At 42.1% G+C, this 19,081-nt stretch overlaps 2 protein-coding genes across 6 annotated transcripts in view; both read right to left on the bottom strand.

Moving 5' to 3' along the window:
- The window catches only part of TSPOAP1 (TSPO associated protein 1), an 84,253-nt gene that overhangs the window by 29,347 nt on the left and 35,825 nt on the right, over positions 1–19,081 (bottom strand). For all 5 annotated transcript variants that reach the window (XM_081942393.1, XM_081942394.1, XM_081942395.1 and 2 more), the window contains 7 exons: positions 15,535–15,742; positions 11,751–11,995; positions 9,701–9,810; positions 7,482–7,591; positions 5,523–6,344; positions 4,032–4,183; positions 1,249–1,776 (listed from right to left, as the gene is read on the bottom strand). In XM_081942393.1, coding sequence (XP_081798519.1) covers positions 1,249–1,776; positions 4,032–4,183; positions 5,523–6,344; positions 7,482–7,591; positions 9,701–9,810; positions 11,751–11,995; positions 15,535–15,742 — 2,175 coding nt within the window. The remainder of the gene's footprint in view (positions 1–1,248; positions 1,777–4,031; positions 4,184–5,522; positions 6,345–7,481; positions 7,592–9,700; positions 9,811–11,750; positions 11,996–15,534; positions 15,743–19,081) is intronic.
- LOC309386717 (protein NipSnap homolog 2-like) overlaps positions 1–19,081 on the bottom strand; it is a 291,445-nt gene that overhangs the window by 268,924 nt on the left and 3,440 nt on the right. The window lies entirely within an intron of this gene.

Genomic DNA, 19,081 nt, shown 5'->3' with positions numbered 1-19,081 from the left:
ATCACAATTGTATCCCAAAGGTGCTTTTTTTTCCCAAGAGGCAAACTGGCTTTCTGCAAGGACTATAAATCCTTCCATTCCCCACCATCCAGTGAGAGCTGAAGAAGCTTCTTGGATGAGAAGTGAAACATCTTCAAAGAAAAAACAGAAAGTCCAGTTGCCTCTTGAAAAAAAAGCACCTTTGAGACAACCAAAGACTGACAATCTTCATAGACAATCACAATTGTGCATAAAATCTTCTAGAATTCATATTAATAGACCTTTGTGTGTCTTCTGCTTAACTGTGGTTTTGCGGAAGAAGTTAAACTGATTGCTGTTGCTTCATGATATATATTATCGATTGGGACTTCAATAGGTGTTGGTGGAACAAGATACATAGCTTTATTGCTCTGTTCAATACAAGACATTCAAGAATAGGCAAAAGGGGCTGCAACATTTTTTTTAATCCTAACAGGTGAGGTAATATATAAAGGTAGCTTAGGCAGACAGCTGCCTGATTCACTGGAATATAAGAGAATACAGCACAATCAAATTTGTATGATTTCACTATTATAGCTGATCTTAAAACAAATAGTTTAAGCCTTCCTGTGGATCTTTCCTGATCTGGTTTATCTAAGTGGGACTGACAGTTGGTTAGTTGAATAAAGCTGGGTTCACATATGATTGTAAACTACGTTTGGGTTTATTATTATTTATTTAAATGTATTGATCACCCAACTGCAACAGATCTGGGGTGGCATACGAAACTGGGGGGGGGGGACCATTGAAACAGCTCAAAAAATAAATCCCTTGCTTTGGGGAACTAGATCCTGACTTCTAAATCATGCTTTTCTGCTTTGTAAATTATGGTTTATGTGGGTTAAGAGAAATCATGATGAAATTGAGGCTTAATGCAATCTATAAACTGAGCTAATGACTGGCCCAAGATTCCTCACCAACATCATGGCTGAAGAAAACTTAATTTCAGATATTCCCTTTCAAAACCCAATGCTTTTTCCATTACTGGTAGTACAGTAGATAGACAGGCGTCAAACTTGCAGCATCACGTTGCTGTCGCGTGATATTTCGTGACATTTTCCCCCTTTGCGGAGCTGGAGTGGGTGTGGCCTGCGCATGACGCATCCGGCCTGCGGGCCACCTGTTTGACACCCCTGTATTATAGCAAGAAGTTTATTTCAGTGTTCATGGATTCCTCCCCATTCTCCAACCTCTACTTATCTACTAAGAAGGAAGGAATTAAACATTTACCTGGATGTCTTCTCCAGATTCCTCCTCCTTGAGCACAGTCAGGTCTTCCTTCCCCACACTGCCTGCAGAGGCCAGAAGATAATTCTCTTCTTCTCTTGGAAGAGTTCCAAGTTCTGGCGATGCAGCCTGCACCGTTGGTGTCAAGGGAGCCTTGACACTGGAGGATGTCTCTGAATGCACATGATCCCCAGATTTTTCACTGGTAATAGTGGGCTGCAAGGTGAGTTTGGCAACTGAGTTCTTAGTGGCAGAAGGCAGTTCTTCCCCTGGAACCTGAGACGTCCGTGTGACAACAAGAGCCTGTGCTTCCCCACCCAGAAGCCGGGAGGGGTGATAGTGAAATTGAGATTCAGAAGAGCAGTCTACTTCTTCCAACAATGCCGAGGGGATCTGAGCTGGCAAAGAATCCACCGATTCTCCATAAAGAGACACAGTTCTTACAGTCACTTCCTGACAGAGCTGGAGGATCTGCAGCTGGGAAATCTCAATTAGGACACTACCAGCTGTTGGAGAGGTAACTTCCATCACCTGAAATAAAAGTAATTAACTTGAATAAGTAGAAAGATAAAGGCTCAAGCACCTTCTGCAAAAAAAAAAAAAGGAGGGTAGGTATTGTGACCCGCTTGCGGCTAGCAGAGTTGTCAGTAGAGTCGGACAATAAGGAGGTTGGGGTCAGTCCTGGGGGCTGAGCAAAGCTCAGATGAGGGCTCTGTATCAGAGGCAGAGAGGGAGCTAAGATAGCAGTGAGGCAGAGGAACAGCTGGAGTCTGTTCCCAGTATGCGCATGCACAGAGCTGCCAGAAGACAAAAACAACTAAGAAAGCAGGGTCGACTTGGGAGTAAAGCCACACCTTGAAGGTGATTGGTCCCTCCAATAGGAAACAAAAGATGAGTGAACGGGGAGTGGGCTTTTGCAGGAAACAATTCGTTCCTTTGGTCGTTTCAAGAGTGGAAAGCTGTTTGTGACTATAAGAGACTCTGTGCCAAGTGTTGCCTTGCCCTGCGCTGGGAAATTAGTTATCTGGCAGCTCTCCAAGTGAGATAAGCTTCCTGTTGATAAATATTCCTCTGAAAGGCTGTTTGCCAAGCCTTGCTGTTTGTGAATGAAAGTAATTCACGGTCATGTGACGCCTGGGTCAGAACAATAGGATTGTTCATTCTTAGTGATGAACAAGCCAAGGAGGGTCTCTAAGTACTGTAGAAAGATGGGAGATGGTAAAATGGCAGTGTGTAAATGTGTGTAAATGCAATGAAAATGAGGATAGTTTATAAGGATAGAAGATTGGAGAGTTATAGCCAGTGGTAATGGTGTAAACTAAATTTAAAACTTTTTTTTTCTTTTTTAGTCTCATGTCTTTAATTATTTCTGTTCACTACTTCTCTGGGTGTTTTGTACTTTACATAATTTCTCTAACCCCCAAAAGCAATAGTACAAAGATCTTTAAGACAAACGGTGAGCCTTTTAATAAAGCATTAGTGCATAAGACAAACCATCAGAGCTGTGTATTCTGTGTGCTAAAAGAATGTACAATGAAGAACTCTACAAACAGTCCTTGACTTACAACCATTCATTTAGTGACCGTTTGAAGTTATGACTCAGATGAAAAATGTGACTTACAACCTCACACAACCAATACAGCATCCCCACAGTCACAACTGCAATACAGACATGGATAGAAGCATGTATTAGGATTGTTGCAGCATCCCAGGGTCACGGGATCCCGTCCAGCTCTATTCTGATTGATTGATTGGTTGATTGATTCTGATTGACTGATTGTCATTTGTGATCTTCCCAGACCACTTATGACAAGCAAAGTCAACTGGGGCAGCCACTTAGCAACCATGTGATTGTCTTAATGACTGTGGGAGAAAAAGGTCATAAAAGCAGTCATGTGATGATTCACTTAATGACTGCCTTGATTAGCGAGGGAATTGTGGTTGTAAGTTAAGAACTACCTATATTCAGAATCAAATCTAATAGATAAAGAATGATGGATTGAAGTGTAAGGTGGGAAGATACATGTTTTAAATCTTATAGCAGTGATGGCGAACCTATGGCACGCGTGCCACAAGTGGCACGCGGAGCCATTTGTCAGGGCACGCGAGGCACTGCCCTGTCAGCTGGCCAGTACGCATGCGCGCACTGCCCAGCTGAGTTGACTTTTTTAAAAGCTATTTTTTGCCTTCCCCAGGCTCCAGAGGCTTTATAGGAGCCTGGGGAGGGCGAAAAGAGCCTCCCCCGCCCCCCGGAGGCTTCAGGGACCGTCCGGAGGCTTCCCTGAAGCCTATGGAGCGTTTAAAACGACCCTACGAGCAAACCGGAAGTCACTTCCGGGTTGCTCAGAGGGTCGTTTTAAGCGTTCCGAAGGCATCAGGGAAGCCTCCGGACGGTCCCTGAAGCCTCCGGAGGGCCTCCGGGGGAGGTGGGGGAGGCTCTTTTCACCCTCCACAGGCTCCTATAAAGCCTCTGGAGCCTGGGGAGGGCGAAAAAAGCATGTAAAAATGGGGGGTCGCGCGTTGTGCGCACATGCGCACTGGGGGGTCGCGCATTGCATTATGGGTGCGGCACGCCTGCACACGACCCCCCTGCGCTCCCCCCACTTCTGGCACGCGAGCCAAAAAAGGTTCGCCATCGCTGTCTTATAGCATAAAAAGAATATCAAACTGAGTTCTTGAGAAAATCCTGCCACTATTAGATTCTATTACCTCCATGCTCAGTTTATCATGGGTAAAAATGATACTGTCCTAATTTTCTTCCAGCCATGCCCAAAACAACTTGGTACCTTTTGTCCATCAGCATACACTGCATAGCCAGTGACACGCACTCCATTGGATGATCCTTCAGCATCAATGGTGACTGGCAACCAGCTGATGACCAGAATACCAGATGTGGGGCCAGGATCCACTCGGACATCCAGCGGAGCATCTGGAGACCCTGAAGAAAGAGTCATTGGCTATTTCTTCTGCAAAAACAGCAGAATGGTAAAAATCGATTTGGTTCAAAAAGATTATAGGAAGCTTGACCTAAAATCCCTAAGACTGGAGGACTAAGGAAAAGAATACCTCTCAGAGTAACAGAATAACAAAATTGGAAGGGACTTGGAGGTCTTCTAGTCCAACCCCCTGCTCAAGCAGAGGTCCCTGTGAAAGGAGGGGGAAATGAGGCTAAAGAAAAAGGGCTTAGAGGGAGGATATTGAAGGGATGGAAACAAGAGTGTTTTTAGTAGTCTTTCAAGTAATGGACTTCAGCGCTCAAAGCAGTTTTTAGAGCTTTAAACAAAATATTTCCATCTAATCACTTGCCAATTGTAATTAGTGCATGGTATCTCAGGAATCAGTACTTCAAAGCAATGAACATGATAAACATGTTCAAGGTTTGATCCTCAGTATCCTTATAGCAGAAGCCACAAACAGGATTATAGTTACAGCCAGAAATTTAGCAACAAGCAGATTTACAAAAATACCCAGCAAATCAATAGAATGCAAGAAACTGCTCAATCTATGAATAGCACAAAACTGAGGTCATCAACGGGGTGTTTTTATGTCTCCTCCTTTAGAATTGTGTTATTGTTGTTAGTCCAACCTACCAAAAGCAACACCATGGGAGACGAAGCCGGAATGCAGATCAAAATAGGCAAGAAACTGACAAGAGAACACCTATCCAATCAAGATGAATTCAAATTGCCAGGATTGGATGGTTTACATCGTAGGATTCTGAAGGAGAGCTGGCAGATGTGATCTCAGAACCATTGAACAGTGATAATGTTATCGGGGTGGGCTTCAAAAATTTCAGCAATGGTTTCTCTGCCCGGTTGCTGGGTGGGCGTGGTCTAGTCGGCCTCTGCACTAAAGTGGGGGTGGGTGGGGGTGTTTTCAACTTCCCCAGGCTTTGGAGACTTTCCTCAAGCCTCTGGGAGGGCGAAAACTGCCTCCCCTATGAGTCTGTTTCTGGCCTTCCAAAACTTCAGGAGGCCCGTTTTTCCCCCTCCCCAAGCCTCCACGTGGGCCCTGCACTTACCTCGCATCCAAAACAAGCCGTGTTGAGACTCCTGTTGAGACTCCTGGGAGGGGAGGGGCAGGTGGGAGGTGGGAGGGTGGGCAGGGACAGCCAGGGGTGGGATTTGGTGGTTCTCCGAATCGGCCATAACATTAGCTATGGGTTCTCCCAAACATGGGCGAACCCATAGCAGCCCGCCCCTGTTTATACTGCATTAGTGAGGCCACAGTTGGAATACTGCGTCCAATTCTCCACAATCTCTAAAAGCTTCACTTACCTGCTGAAGATGTCGTGAACTGGATCTCTGTGGACAAGACCTGCTCTTCCACCTCTGGGAACGGTTTCCAGAAAGTCTGTTGAGGCTGGATTTCAACTGAGGCAATGTAGGAAGTGTTTGGATTCAGGTTGTGAAAAGTGTACCAATATATTCCAGCCTTCACTATATCACATGCTCCCCCGTTGAGGTATATGGTATGTGGGAAGTTGCTGTTGCTTGACATCCAGGAGAGCTCCACGGAAGTGGCCTTGATACTCCGCACTTGGAGCTGGCTTGGAGCTAAGACAAAACCACATCCCACCAGGAATGTGCACTGCAGTCTGTCTGAGCTCCCTTTCTCAGAAACACTCTGTATGGAGACACGATAGGCTTTTCTTTTCAAGTCCAGTCTGTCAATCATGGCCTTCATCTGGGAACTGGCCTTCACGTTTTCCCGGAGTTCAGCATCCACAAAGACATTGTAGCTCTGGACATCCAAGCAGCTTCCATTAGGCACCAGTGGTGGATCCCATGTCACCAAGAGGCTAGAGGCAAACTGTTTGATTAGAGTCACCTTTCTGGGATAAGGCACTGCAATGGAAATACCTCCTTCTCCTTGGTCCCCTTCTAGCCTAGAGGGAGCTGTGCTGGCATTGAGCTCCTCCAATGAATAATCACTTCTCTCTCCACTGCTGATGCTTATGCTGAGAAAACTCCGCTCAAGAGGGGAGCTTTGGGAGAGATCATGGAGTTCCTGAGGCAAGAAAGTAACCAGGTCATCATCTGCAAGTCGCTCCACAAAGTTGGAAGGGACAAGGCCTCTCCGGCCATCCATCAGCTCCCCTGAAGATGAATTTAACAACACGAGAGATCAGAAGACCTGTGGCCTCAGATGAAATCGCTCTAACCCCACCCCAGCATCCTGTTTATGTAGTGTATACATAACTATCTGGTATATTTAGAGGTGGTGAACCTTTGAAAGTGGTATGTAATGACATTTCATTTTAATGTATGACAATTAGTGTGCATTCAAGTGACAATAAAGTTCTATTCTGTCCTGTCCTATCCTATACTACCCTACCGTATCCTATCCTATACTACCCTACTGTACCTTACCCTATCCTCCCTATCCTACCCTACTGTACCCTACCCTATCCTACCCTACTGTACCCTACCCTACCCTACTGTATTCTATTCTATTCTATTCAACACAGACCATTTAAAATATATTTCCAAAACATTTCTTCTGATTTAGATATGTCTCCCCTCTGCAAGATGGAAGACTGGATCTTTAAGGTGATCTAACCAGACTTTAAGTTCTTATATTTCTGGTTGTTGAAGAATAGCCATAAATGACAGCCCAGCATATAGAGATATTAAAAGTATATGATTGGTAAATACCGTAGGGCTGGGAATGACAGGCCCAAAGTTATCCCGTGACTTCCATGACTGTAGTTGGACTACAGTGTGGATCTCCCTACTCCAAGTGACATCTTAATCACTATACCACATCAGGTCTCTTTCATTGTGCTGATTTTATTAGTGTAAGCAGCTCAGATGCAGCTGAGGCTTACAGTAGGTAAAACTGATATTTAAAAATGTTCCTTACAGTAAGAATAATTGAAAAAATTAATAGTAACATTGAATTGAACTGAAAAACCAATCTGAAAAGGAAAATTGAATAATTTTAACTGTAAAATCTTTGAAAAGTCAGTTTTCTTACTTTTTTACATTCAAGGTTTCTACAGGGTATAAGAAAACCATTGGTTATATGATCATCTCCTATTCTTTGGATTAGCCCATCTCCTGCTGATGGCTGAATTCCTGTTAAAAACACCTGACCTCCCAGGTTTTTTATTAGCAGTAATAATATTAACAAAATTTAAATCTATTAAAGACTTCCACTCCCATATACAAGACTATTTTGATACGTTGTTCTATACTTTACAACTCCATTTTTTCATACATCTTATAGCATACCTTCAAAAAAGCCATCTTCATCCATTTCTCCATAAACGTAAATATACTCGCCAGCTGTAAGTGGTAGTTCAGCCTCAGGATTCTCATTGGGGCCATCAAAAGGATTGTAACTGAAATGAATGTAAGAACAACTTTTTGAAGTCTGATAGGCCAAGAAGGAATTTGGCCACCATCTGAATCTGCTTTTTAAGTGAGGGTGGCAGGGAAACTGTCTGCAAAGGTATACAAGCAAATAGGACATGCAAAATTCAATACCAAAGATAAAGAGTTTTTGCCATATGATCCTGCAGTATTGCTTTGGGTTTTCCATTCTATGCAATCTCTCTTGTAATTGTCTATGGAGATTCTCAAGTCATCCAGGTCATGGTTGTCCCAAAGGTGCTTTTTCAAAAGGCAACTGGACTGTCTCTGTTTTTGCTTGAAGAACTGAAGAAGAACTGAAGAAGTTTCTTGGATGAGAAGTGAAACATCTTCAAGCAAAAACAAAGAAGGTCCAGTTGCCTTTTGAAAAAGCACCTTTGGGTCTCTCTTGTAATGATCATTTTAAATTAAGGGAATATCTAACATTAATTTCAAAAATGAGAGTTTGTGCAGATTGCTTTACAGTTCCATTGCAACTCATTTGTATTTTTTCTCCTTTCACAATTGCTTCTATATACAGCTATATATTTAAAAAAATCCTAAACCTAAATTAAAAGCGCAGACTTGGTGGACTTATATATATGGGTTCCTGTGATTATTTTTGTGCAGGATTTAATAATTGAAGTGCATATGTTTGTGCAGTGATAAAAATATTACAGGTTAGGAATCTAGCCTGGTTTATCGTGCTATGTTACTGATGAGAATTGTGATTCTGAAAAGAGGAGAAAACACTAAGTGACAAAACTGAAATTCAAGACAAACTCTGCATGGAAGAGTTTTGCACAAAATGTGAAAATGAAAATGGGAACAAAAGGAGAATTCCAAACACACCTTCAGAAAGAAGGTCAGATTTCCAAAAATTTGGCAACCTTATGATTGCCAGATTAATACCTAAACCAAATTCATATAAATATGTTGGGAGTTAGAGAGCAGCAGATATGAAAATTTCTTCTGAAGCATTTTCTGGTCTGTCGTCCCTATTTATTATTCACAGAGTGGCCACAGTACTCTAGCTCAAAACAAAACAACAAAGATCTAAGTGAAGAATGAAAAAGAGCAGCTATTCTCTGCTGCATGAGAATAGATCTAATCTACATATTTCAGTTTCTACAATCCAAGATGAAGTCTGCCAATACGAATCTGCAGATCAAATACCTCCGTTGTCATTAGAACGTAAGCTGAGTGATATTTTGAACTGAATGGATGATATTTTCATAATCATTGACCAATATGATTTGGATGACATTCATTCCTGCTTTGAAATAAACCTGGTGAATAGGAAAAACTTGAGAAAAACTAAGCATGCATATTCCTTCCTCCATGCTAACGTCTTTAAGGGTAAAACATTACACATAATAGAGATGATAGATGATAGATGATAGATGATAGATAGATAGATAGATAGATAGATAGATAGATAGATAGATAGATAGATAAGAAGCTAAAGAGAGGAGATAAGAGGAAAGGAAGCCTAATTAAACCTATAATATAACATTTATGTCATATTCCTATGCTTTTTTTCTATTTTGCAAACCATTCTTGTCTCCATCATTTCCATATATTTCTTTTTTCTTATAATTCTGTCATCTTTCTGTTTTTGAGGATTTCATCAATTCCATCAACTGTGACATCATCCACTTCCCATTCTTCACTTTCTTCATTTATTTTGCAATTCACTCTTCATTCTCTTGGTATGACTAAGCCATCTCAATATATAACATCATTTCATATTAGATGCTCATTTTTATATTCAGTCCATACTGATTCAACAGCTATTTGGACCGTGTGCTTGTTTTATCATATACAATTCTTAATTAACACATTTTCTCCATCCATTTTTGAAGACGTTCTATCAAGATACACAAATTCATCCACTTAGTCTTATTCTTAGCTTAGCCAGAGTCTCTCTTCCCATGTATAACTTGCAAATGTTCATTTCCTTTCCTTGCCAAATGCAACTCCATCAGTCTCTAGATGCAATAATTTTCCCGTTACATCACATAAAATCTAATATTTGCTACATGTCATTTGCATTCTTAATAGCTAATATATCAGTTGGTTTCATTGTACAACCCTACCTATATCGAGCCAAGAAGACCTGAAGTTTTACTGGATCATGGCTTTCCTGCTCAGGTACCAATGAGATGCTGTCAATGTCCAATTCTTCCATTTCACTGGCTGTATCCACCTAAGGACACGTAGAAAATGATGAAATGGCTGTATTTGCAGAAGATGCTTAATTAAGGCAAATAAAAGCTTAACGGCAAACTTCATTTTAACGAACTGTTCGTTTTAACGATTTAACATGTTGTAAAAACTCAACCCACTCGGTTATTTTACAGCTCAGTGTATTATGCAAACCTAGAATACAGTCAAGTAATTTCATTTCTGATATTTTTCTGCCAGTAAGCAAAATCTTTCTTATCTAAACCTCTCTTCTCTAGAGATATGCTGCTGAGTTGGGTGATAGTTAAAAAAAAACCAATAATAATTGTGTTTTAATTAGGCTGTAAATTTTTAAATTTGCTTTTTAATTAGACCTTTTGTTTTTTATTTATTTTAATTTATTTGATTCAGGTGCTTCCCAATTCCAAAACAACTCTAAGTGGCTCACAACAATTTTTGTTATTATTGCTGAAGATACTATTTATTGTGTTGGTACGGTAGACCATATAGATGGAATAAATACACAATAAATAGAAACATTATAATAAAGTGATCCACCCCCTGCCACATTTTCTCCAGTTTAATATAACTCTCAGAATATTCCAGTTGGACCCTTATTGTTTATTTGCTGACTCACTGCTCCCTTAATTATTTTCCCTTTCTAGAGAAACAAGCACTTGGTTAATAATGTTAGTAACTGAAAGAACACTCCTGATTTTGGTGAAAGTTGAGCCCCTGGTGATCATTCTGATCAGGGCTTGCAACTCTGCTGTTTCCATGGATGGGGGGATTTCCATTTCCTACCAGATGTTCTCTCTAAAATAGATGAGCCATGGGGGAGCAGCAGGGAGATGAACAATTAAGCACTGAGGTTTTGTATGTCCTGCAAAAGAGGAGGGCTTTACAGGTAGTCCTTACTTAACAAGTGCTCACTTAGTGACTATTTGACATTATGATAACACACACACACCCTCAAAGATACTGATGACCCGGTTCTGGAGTTCTAATGGCCGTGTGCCCCCCTGTGGTCACATAACCACATTTCAGACACTTGGCTACTGGTTCATCTTTACAACACATTGCAGCATCCTGGGGTCACACAGCCTGGTTTATGATATTTCCAGCAAAAACAATGCCCATAGTAATGCATTGACTTGCTTAATGACCATGGCATTGACAACCACTGCAAAAAAAGGGCATAAAATCAGGTCAGTCACATGGGTGCCTCAACTTACAACTCATGATTTACCACAGAAATACCGGACTCCATTACCTTCATAAGTTGAGGCCTACATATATTTGTTGAGACCATTGTTTCTCAATCCTAGGCACTTGAAGATATGTGGACTTCAATTCCCAGAATTCTAGAAGTTGAAGTCCACTCATCTTAAAGTGGCCAAGATGAGAGTCACTGATCTAGTCCCTATCTCTTTGAGTAAAAGTGCAAAAAGACAAACCACTGACAATGGGGAAAATACATCCAAGGGTTTGACAGTTTGCTATGTCAATTCATCCCCTTCAGAAGAGAATGAAGATTTTTCTCTCTAATCTGCTCAGAAGGAAACAGAAGGTTAGAGCTTGTTGTTAATTATTTTTGTCTAGGTTTAGTCTTATTCATTTATCTGGGCTTATATGCTGGGATATAGAATAGAATAGAATAGAATAGAAGAGAAGAGAAGAGAATAGAATAGAAGAGAAGAAAAGAGAAGAGAAGAGAAGAGAAGAGTTGGAAGGGACCTTGGAGGTCTTCTAGTCCAACCCACTACTTAGGCAAGAAACCCCACTTCAGACAAATGGTTATGTAACATTTTCTTAAAAACCTATATAGGATATAGGTTTGCAAATATCAAAACACCACAGGTCAATCTCATGTGCATTTTGTGAAAGGGTTGAGAGATGGCCCAACCATCTCTTGTGTTCAGGAATCAAAACCTGGCCATTCCTCACACATCCATTACTGACCTCAGGAGTGGGGCAGGATTTGGGGCTGTTGTCGTGTATGGACTCAGATCTGGAAGAGCTGGACTGGGCTTCCAATTTCTTGATTGCTTTTTTTGAGGCAATTGGGGGACTGCTTGTATCTGGACTTCTGGCCACAGGTGACACCACAGGATCTGTGAGCCGAAGTGCCACTGGGGAGAACCTTTCCACCTCTTCATCTTGAACTTTTCTACTGCTCCGTGGAGAAACAGGAACAATTTCTGGATCTGAAACCAAGCATAGTACATCACGCTAGGCAGGGAAGCGAAGCCGTAGAGTTGACAGAACATTCAGGTTTCATTACAGAAAAGAACCATGATATACAACAGCAACTTTCCCTTTTTGAAATACAGGTAGTCCTTGACTTACAACCATTTGTTTAGTGGCCTTTCAAAGTTACAACGGCACTGAAATAAAGTGATTTCTGACTATTTCTCACATGGCCCTTGCACCGTCCCCATAGTCAAGTGATCAAAATTTGGACACTTGGCAACTGGCATGTATTTACGATGGTTGCAATGTCCTAGACCTAGGGTCATGTGATCACTTGTTTTGACTTTGTGACAAGCAAGGTAAATTCACTTAACAATTGTATAACCAACTTAACAATTGCAGTGATTCGCTTAGCAACTATGGCAGGAAAGGTCGTAAAATGGCCTTTCTTGCTTAGCAGTGGAAATTTTGGGCTCAATTGTGGTCATAAGTCAAGGACTACCTGAATAAAATTTGAATAAACTTTTCTTTCTCCCCTCACCCCTCTCAACACACACATATACACACCCCGAAGAAAGAAGGAATTATATCCCTCTTCAGAAGTTTCTATCTGAAAAGAACCTTCAATTGACTGCATGGATTTAAATCTACTGCATAGACACAGAGGCGGCTGAATGTTTTGAAAAATGTAGACTCTCCAATTTATCCAGACCATCCTTAATAAACAATCCAAGGACTTCATGGCTACTAAAAGTTTTGGTTAAGAAAAGTCAATTCCATGACCTTTAAAATACTGCAGTGCTTGAGTGAGAAATTACAAGCGTGGGGTAAACACAGAGAAAATGTTCAGGGTGGAACAAGAAACAAATAAAGCTATTTAAAGCTCTACTTGAGTCCATATGAAATGCCTTTAGCAAAGATCTCCTGTTCCGTGTCCGAATGAGTCACAGTTCTGGGTGTTTTTCCTTCCAAGCAGCTTCCACTGGGTGGAGATGTTCCAATGCTGGAGAGGGAACAGATCACACTCAACTGCAAGGCAAGCAGCATGTAGGCATTCTGCCAGTGACCTGGGTTGTCCCCTTTTCCCATCAGTCTCCGTCAGGTTGGGAAAAACAATATGAAGCAAGCTGGATTCATAGGGAAACAGTCTCCTTTAGAGGAGGAGGCCTCTTGTGTTTCTGCAGTCCTCACACAGAGGAAAACTATTTGTTACTGTGGATTTTTTCTTTGCCCAATTTCCCCCCCAAATCAACACCAGTGCCAGGATTGCATAAGCCCATTATGCTATAAGCCTTCCAGAGCTTTTCATGCTGAAATTAATTGCTTCGGCTGTTTGTCTGGTGCAAAGGAAGTAAAGGAGTTTCTTTCAAGGGGCCCAAAGTTGCTGGATATCAGATGGGCAGTAAATAGTAATGCAGTAAAGGCTGCACTACTGTTACTATTAGTCTTCTCATCGTTCCTATCACCCATATCCTGCCACTCATGACTGCATGACTGTAATGTTGTTGCTTGTATCCTTACGATTTATATTGATTGTTTCCTGATTGCTTCTTTGTACCCTATGACTATCGTTAAGTGTTTTACCTTATGATTCTTGACTAATGTATCTTGTGTTTTTATGTACACTGGGAGCATATGCACCAAAGACAAATTCCTCGTGTGTCCAATCACACTTGGCCAATAAAAAATTCTATATTCAATACAATACAATACAATAGCAGAGTTGGAAGGGACCTTGGAGGTCTTCTAGTCCAACCCCCTGCCTAGGCAGGAAACCCTATACCGTTCCAGACAAATGGCTATCCAACATCTTCTTAAAGACTTCCAGTGTTGGGGCATTCACAACTTCTGGAGGCAAGCTGTTTCACTGATTATTTGTTCTAACTGTCAGGAAATTTCTCCTCAGTTCTAAGTTGCTTCTCTCCTTGATTAGTTTCCACCCATTGCTTCTTGTTCTACCCTCAGGTGCCTTGGAGAATAGTTTGACTCCCTCTTCTTTGTGGCGACCCCTGAGATATTGGAACACTGCTATCATGTCTCCCTTAGTCCTTCTTTCTCTTAAGCTAGACATACTAGACATATTTATATATTCTATATAAATACATTTAACCAATCAATAATTTCACAGCTCTTGGCAGCGTTTGTGTACTGGGAGGAACTCCTAGGCTTCTGGATTTTCTCAAGTTGCATCATGACTCATCCCTGGTTTTGGGCTTTTGTTTTTTGTTTTTAATTTGTTAATTGCTCTCTGGCTGCTCTGAGGGATACTTTTGCTGCATTCTCAACAGAGTTCCCCCCCCCCTATTTTGTTCCTTGCCACAGAGAAGCAAACATGCTGAAGAAAGAACGGAGAGGGGGTTGGGGTATCAAGTCTGCCAGTTTTTATTATTCTCCCTCTGGCTGCTTGGGCGGGAGCCCCGTCTGATTTAAGGCAGTCATGGAGCACTGCAGAGCAGTGAAAATATGCTGATGATTTGGCAAGGGCAAAGCTGGTGGCCGCAATTGGATCATTGGTCATTCTAGTTCTCTACCATCTAAGCTGACCAGCAGTAACTCCTCAGTTTTAAGGCAAGATCTTTTCTTGAGTCTATTTGGAGACGTCGTAGATTGAATGGAGGATCTTTTGTCTACAACACCGTGGTTCAGTATGAGCTGCAGCTTCTACTTCGGGTTATGACTGTGATCATCCTAAAACAGGGGTGTCCAAACTTGGGAACTTTAAGACTTGTGGACTTCAACTCCCAGAATTCCCCAGCCAGCATGGCTGGCTGGGGAATTCTGGGAGTTGAAGTCCACAAGTCTTAAAGTTCCCAAGTTTGGACACCCCTGTCCTAAAATAATGAAAACGTCCTTCCCTAGTACGGCACCTTGACTATAACTCCCAGGATTACAAACCATCGGTGCCTTCTTGATAAGAAATTCTGAGAATCACAATCCAACACATTTAGAAGACACCAGGGAGAGAAAGGCAAACATTACATCAAGCACCCTATAAAATACATATAGTCCTCGACGTACGACCACAATTGAGCCCAAAATTTCCATCGCTAAGTGATATATTTATTAAGTGGGCAAAAGATTTATACGATCTGAAGAGAAACCAGAGTATATTTTACCCCATTTTACAACCTTTCTTGCCACAGTTGTTAAGTGAATCACTGCTACTGTTAAGTCACTAACACGGTTGTTAAGTGAATCTGGCTTCCCCCTTGACTTTGCCTGTCAGAAAGTCGCAAAGGATGATCAAGTGACCACTGGACACTGCAACCGTCATAAATATGAGCCAGTTGACAAGCATCCAAATTTTTATTAATGCGACGGTGGGGATGCCGCAACAGTCGTAAGTGTGAAAAATGGTCATAAACCACCTTTTCGCTGCTGCTGTAACTTCAAGCGGTTACTAAATGAACTGTTGTAAGTCGAGGACTACCTGTATATAGTTTGAGGTGTATGTTGAACATTTTTAGATGACTTGGTGCTTCCCTTTCTGAATTATTCTGTTGTCAACAAGAACATCAAAGAAACATGCAAGAGTTCTCTTGCATACGGTCACCTTTCTGCTTGAAGCCATTGGGGAGCTGTGGAGAACTCTTGCAAGTAGCAAAGACAACCTCTGAAGTCAGCAGGGAAGAACAGAAGGAGGGCGTTGATGGAAGACCTAATTTCCCGGTTTGGGGGCGAAATCGATTAAGTTCCTGAGAGAGGAAGTTAAACTGTTCTGTGTGACTGTGACATTGGTTTTCCAACTCTCTCACACGGGCCTGCATCGCAAAGAAAAAAACATGAGCTGCAGCTGAAGGCAGATCTTAGGAACAGAAAGAGATTTTGAGGGAGCAGAGGGAGACGGTCCGTCTTGCAGGTTAGTATGCCCAGACACAAGCTGACTAGCCTAAGTTCACTATGGTCCCCTGACAAAAAAATGCCTTAAGTGGGCTTCAACCAGAACTCTCAGCATTATTCATTATTCTGGCTGGGTAACTACAATCGCATGACTGGGAACTGCCACGATGGAAGAAGTTGGCTTAGAGTTCACACAAGGACATTGATTGATTGATTGATTGATTGATTGATTGATTGATTTGTTGTTTCTGGGTACTGTATTTTGGGTGGATTACATTATCATTTCCCAGCCAGTAGATCCTAGATCTTTGAAAGATTTAATTTCATGATGCATCCTCTTGGCACAGCATAGCAAAATTATATTAGAGCTCCTGCAAACATGGGCATTAGTTTGTTTGTTTGTTTTTGGATGCAGTTTAAAGTGTGGATGATATCTCAGCAACTATTCCCTTCTATATGAGCTTGCCTGCTGGTCAAAATCAATGGAGAGACCGTCTCCGTTTCCCAGCAGTGGCACAGAAGGGAAGGGTGGAACATGCCAAAGGGCCTTCTCTGGTCTCAATTCTGGAATTTGCATCTGCAGGAAATCTGGTTGACAGCTTCTCTGATAGTGAGTACCTTCCTTTTGGGACAAGGCATTCTATCATAAGCAACATAAACTTTAGAAGGCGCTGCTTTCTCACTATGCATCCTTCTTACTGTATTTTTATTACCGTTGTTTCCCCGAAAATAAGACAGGGTCTTGGCCTTATTTTGGGGGAGGTCTTATTATTTTTGAGGTACAGGAGGCCCCTTAACCTTAGCCCACGTTTCGCGGATCAGTTGATCCAGAGGGCAGGGGTGTCCAAACTTGGCAACTTTAAGACTTGTGGACTTCAATTCCTAGAATTCCCCAGCCAGCTCTGCTGGCTGGGGAATTCTGGGAGTTGAAGTCCACAAGTCTTAAAGTTGCCAAGTTTGGACACCCCTGCATGGAGAGACAGAAGTTCTGCCTCTGTTCCTGGCACATTCTTGCCAGCCCTAGCATTGCTGATACTGCTACTCTTTTTGTGGCCACCACTAAGAGAAGGGGCGCGGTACCTAGGGTTTGCAGGAGTGGCCTCCATGAGGCTGTTTTGCCTGGATGGCAGGTGCACGTGGGGCACTTAGGGCATGTCCCCCTCCCAGGGGCCACAACCAGGGGCCGGTTGCGCATGTGGTTAAATATTTTAGGGGAGGGCTTATTTTCGGGGGAGGGCTTATTTTAGTGCATGTGCCTCAAAGCCCAATTGGGCTTATTATCCAGGGAGGTCTTATTTTCGAGGAAACAGGTACAGTTTTTTTAAGGAATCATTTTCCTTTGAGGTTAGTGCTTGGGAATGCTAGGAACTGAACCTCATTGATTCAAAGCATGTCTTCTACCCCTGAGTAGCAGCAGCACAACTTTCTAATATGTTGTAATTGCTTTTGTAAAGGTTTTCAGCACTACCTTTGGTAGAGGAAAGCTTGCAGTAATTTTTGGGGAGGATAAAGGAATCGGTTTTAAAAGGCAGCCCTGTGCTGAACTGTGGGATAAACCTTTATGTGCAAAGATCAGCCATCGCAGCTCATGACAAGAGGAAACAGTGTGAAACGTTGTCATTGTGACTGCAAAGAGACTAGAATGGGGGGGGGGATCCCTAGTTTCTCTTTCCTTTCTGCAAAAGCCTCTGAAAGAATGAAAGAACATCAGTAAAAAGAGGTTGGGTAGGTTATTGCTTTTAACATAGGAACCCAATTGCAGACTGAACATGTTATTAGTGACAATGGATAGAAGACACACATCATCATACATATGCCCCCCAATGCGTCTATGTTAACCACATCTACTTTACAAATTATCCTACAGAACAATACATGCACATCATCTCCTCCTCTGTATGCCACAAAGAACAAGGGCAAGGAATCCTCTTCCAGCCAAATATTTATGGCTAATTAACAGATACAGTGTAAGAAATGTTAAATAAAGGTTTCCCTCGCACATATGTGCTAGTCGTTCCCGACTCTAGGCGGTGGTGCTCATCTCCGTTTCAAAGCTGAAGAGCCAACGCTGTCCGAAGATGTCTCCATGGTCATGTGGCCGGCATGACTAAATGCCGAAGGTGCACGGAATGCTGTTACCTTCCCACCAAAGGTGGTTCCTGTTTTTCTACTTGCATTTTTTAAATGCTTTCGAACTGCTAGGTTGGCAGAACGGGAGCTCACTCCATTATGCGGCGCTAAGGATTTGAACCACCAAACTGCTTCGACAAGCTCAGCATCTTAGCCACTGAGCCACCGCGTCCCAGATAAGTAATGTACATGAACTCAATTTAAGGATTAGTTTGTGCGGGGACCATCAAGGCAAGTGAAACAGGAGACAAACCCATTTTCTGATTTCAAAGGAACAACAAGTTCTTCTTGTTAACTAACTTTTCAGCAAGAGTCCCTTCAGACTAAAGAAATTCCACCAGCGAATCTTAACCACTTAGGATGGGAAGATGATAGCCCAGTAACAAAGAAGAGTAAGGTCTGAAGAATCAGCCATTTATAGTCAGCTTTGATTAGCGTATTGAGTGGGAAGGGGTGACTTGAGTTCAACTCCCCAAATCTGGGCACTTTGCCATGTATTTATGATGATTGTATTGTTCCAGGGTCATGTAATCCACCAACAATCAAAGTGAGTGGGGGAAGTGGGATTTGCTTAACCACACGATTCACTTAAGAACTGCAGTAATTTACTTTCAATAACTGTGGCAAAAAAAGTTCATAAAATCAGGCGCAACGCACTAAACAACTGCCTTGCTTAACAATGGAATTCTGGTTTCAATTGCAGTTATAAGTTAAGGACTGTTTGTAGTGAAGGGGACGCGGTGGCTCAGTGGCTAAGACGCTGAGCTTGTCGATCAGAAAGGTTGGCAGTTTGGCAGTTTGAATCCCTAGCGCCGCATAACGGAGTGAGCTCCTGTTACTAGTCCCAGCTTCTGCCAACCTAGCAGTTCGAAAGCACATTAAAAAATGGAAGTAGAAAAATAGGAACCAACTTTGGTGGGAAGGTAGCAGCGTTCCGTGCAGCCACATGACCATGTAGAGATCTTCGGACAGCACTGGCTCTTCGGCTTTGAAACGGAGATGAGCACTGCCCCCTAGAGTCGGGAACGACTAGCATGTATGTGCGAGGGGAACCTTTATCTTTACCTATTTGTAGTGAAGGACACATTAAGAGTGTCGAATTTATATATTTTCCATACACCCATTACTGC

This window comes from Natrix helvetica (assembly GCF_964273705.1).
Source record: "Natrix helvetica genome assembly, chromosome: 2".
Classification (NCBI taxonomy): Eukaryota; Metazoa; Chordata; class Lepidosauria; order Squamata; family Natricidae; genus Natrix; species Natrix helvetica.
This window is presented reverse-complemented; position numbering and strand designations above follow the sequence as displayed.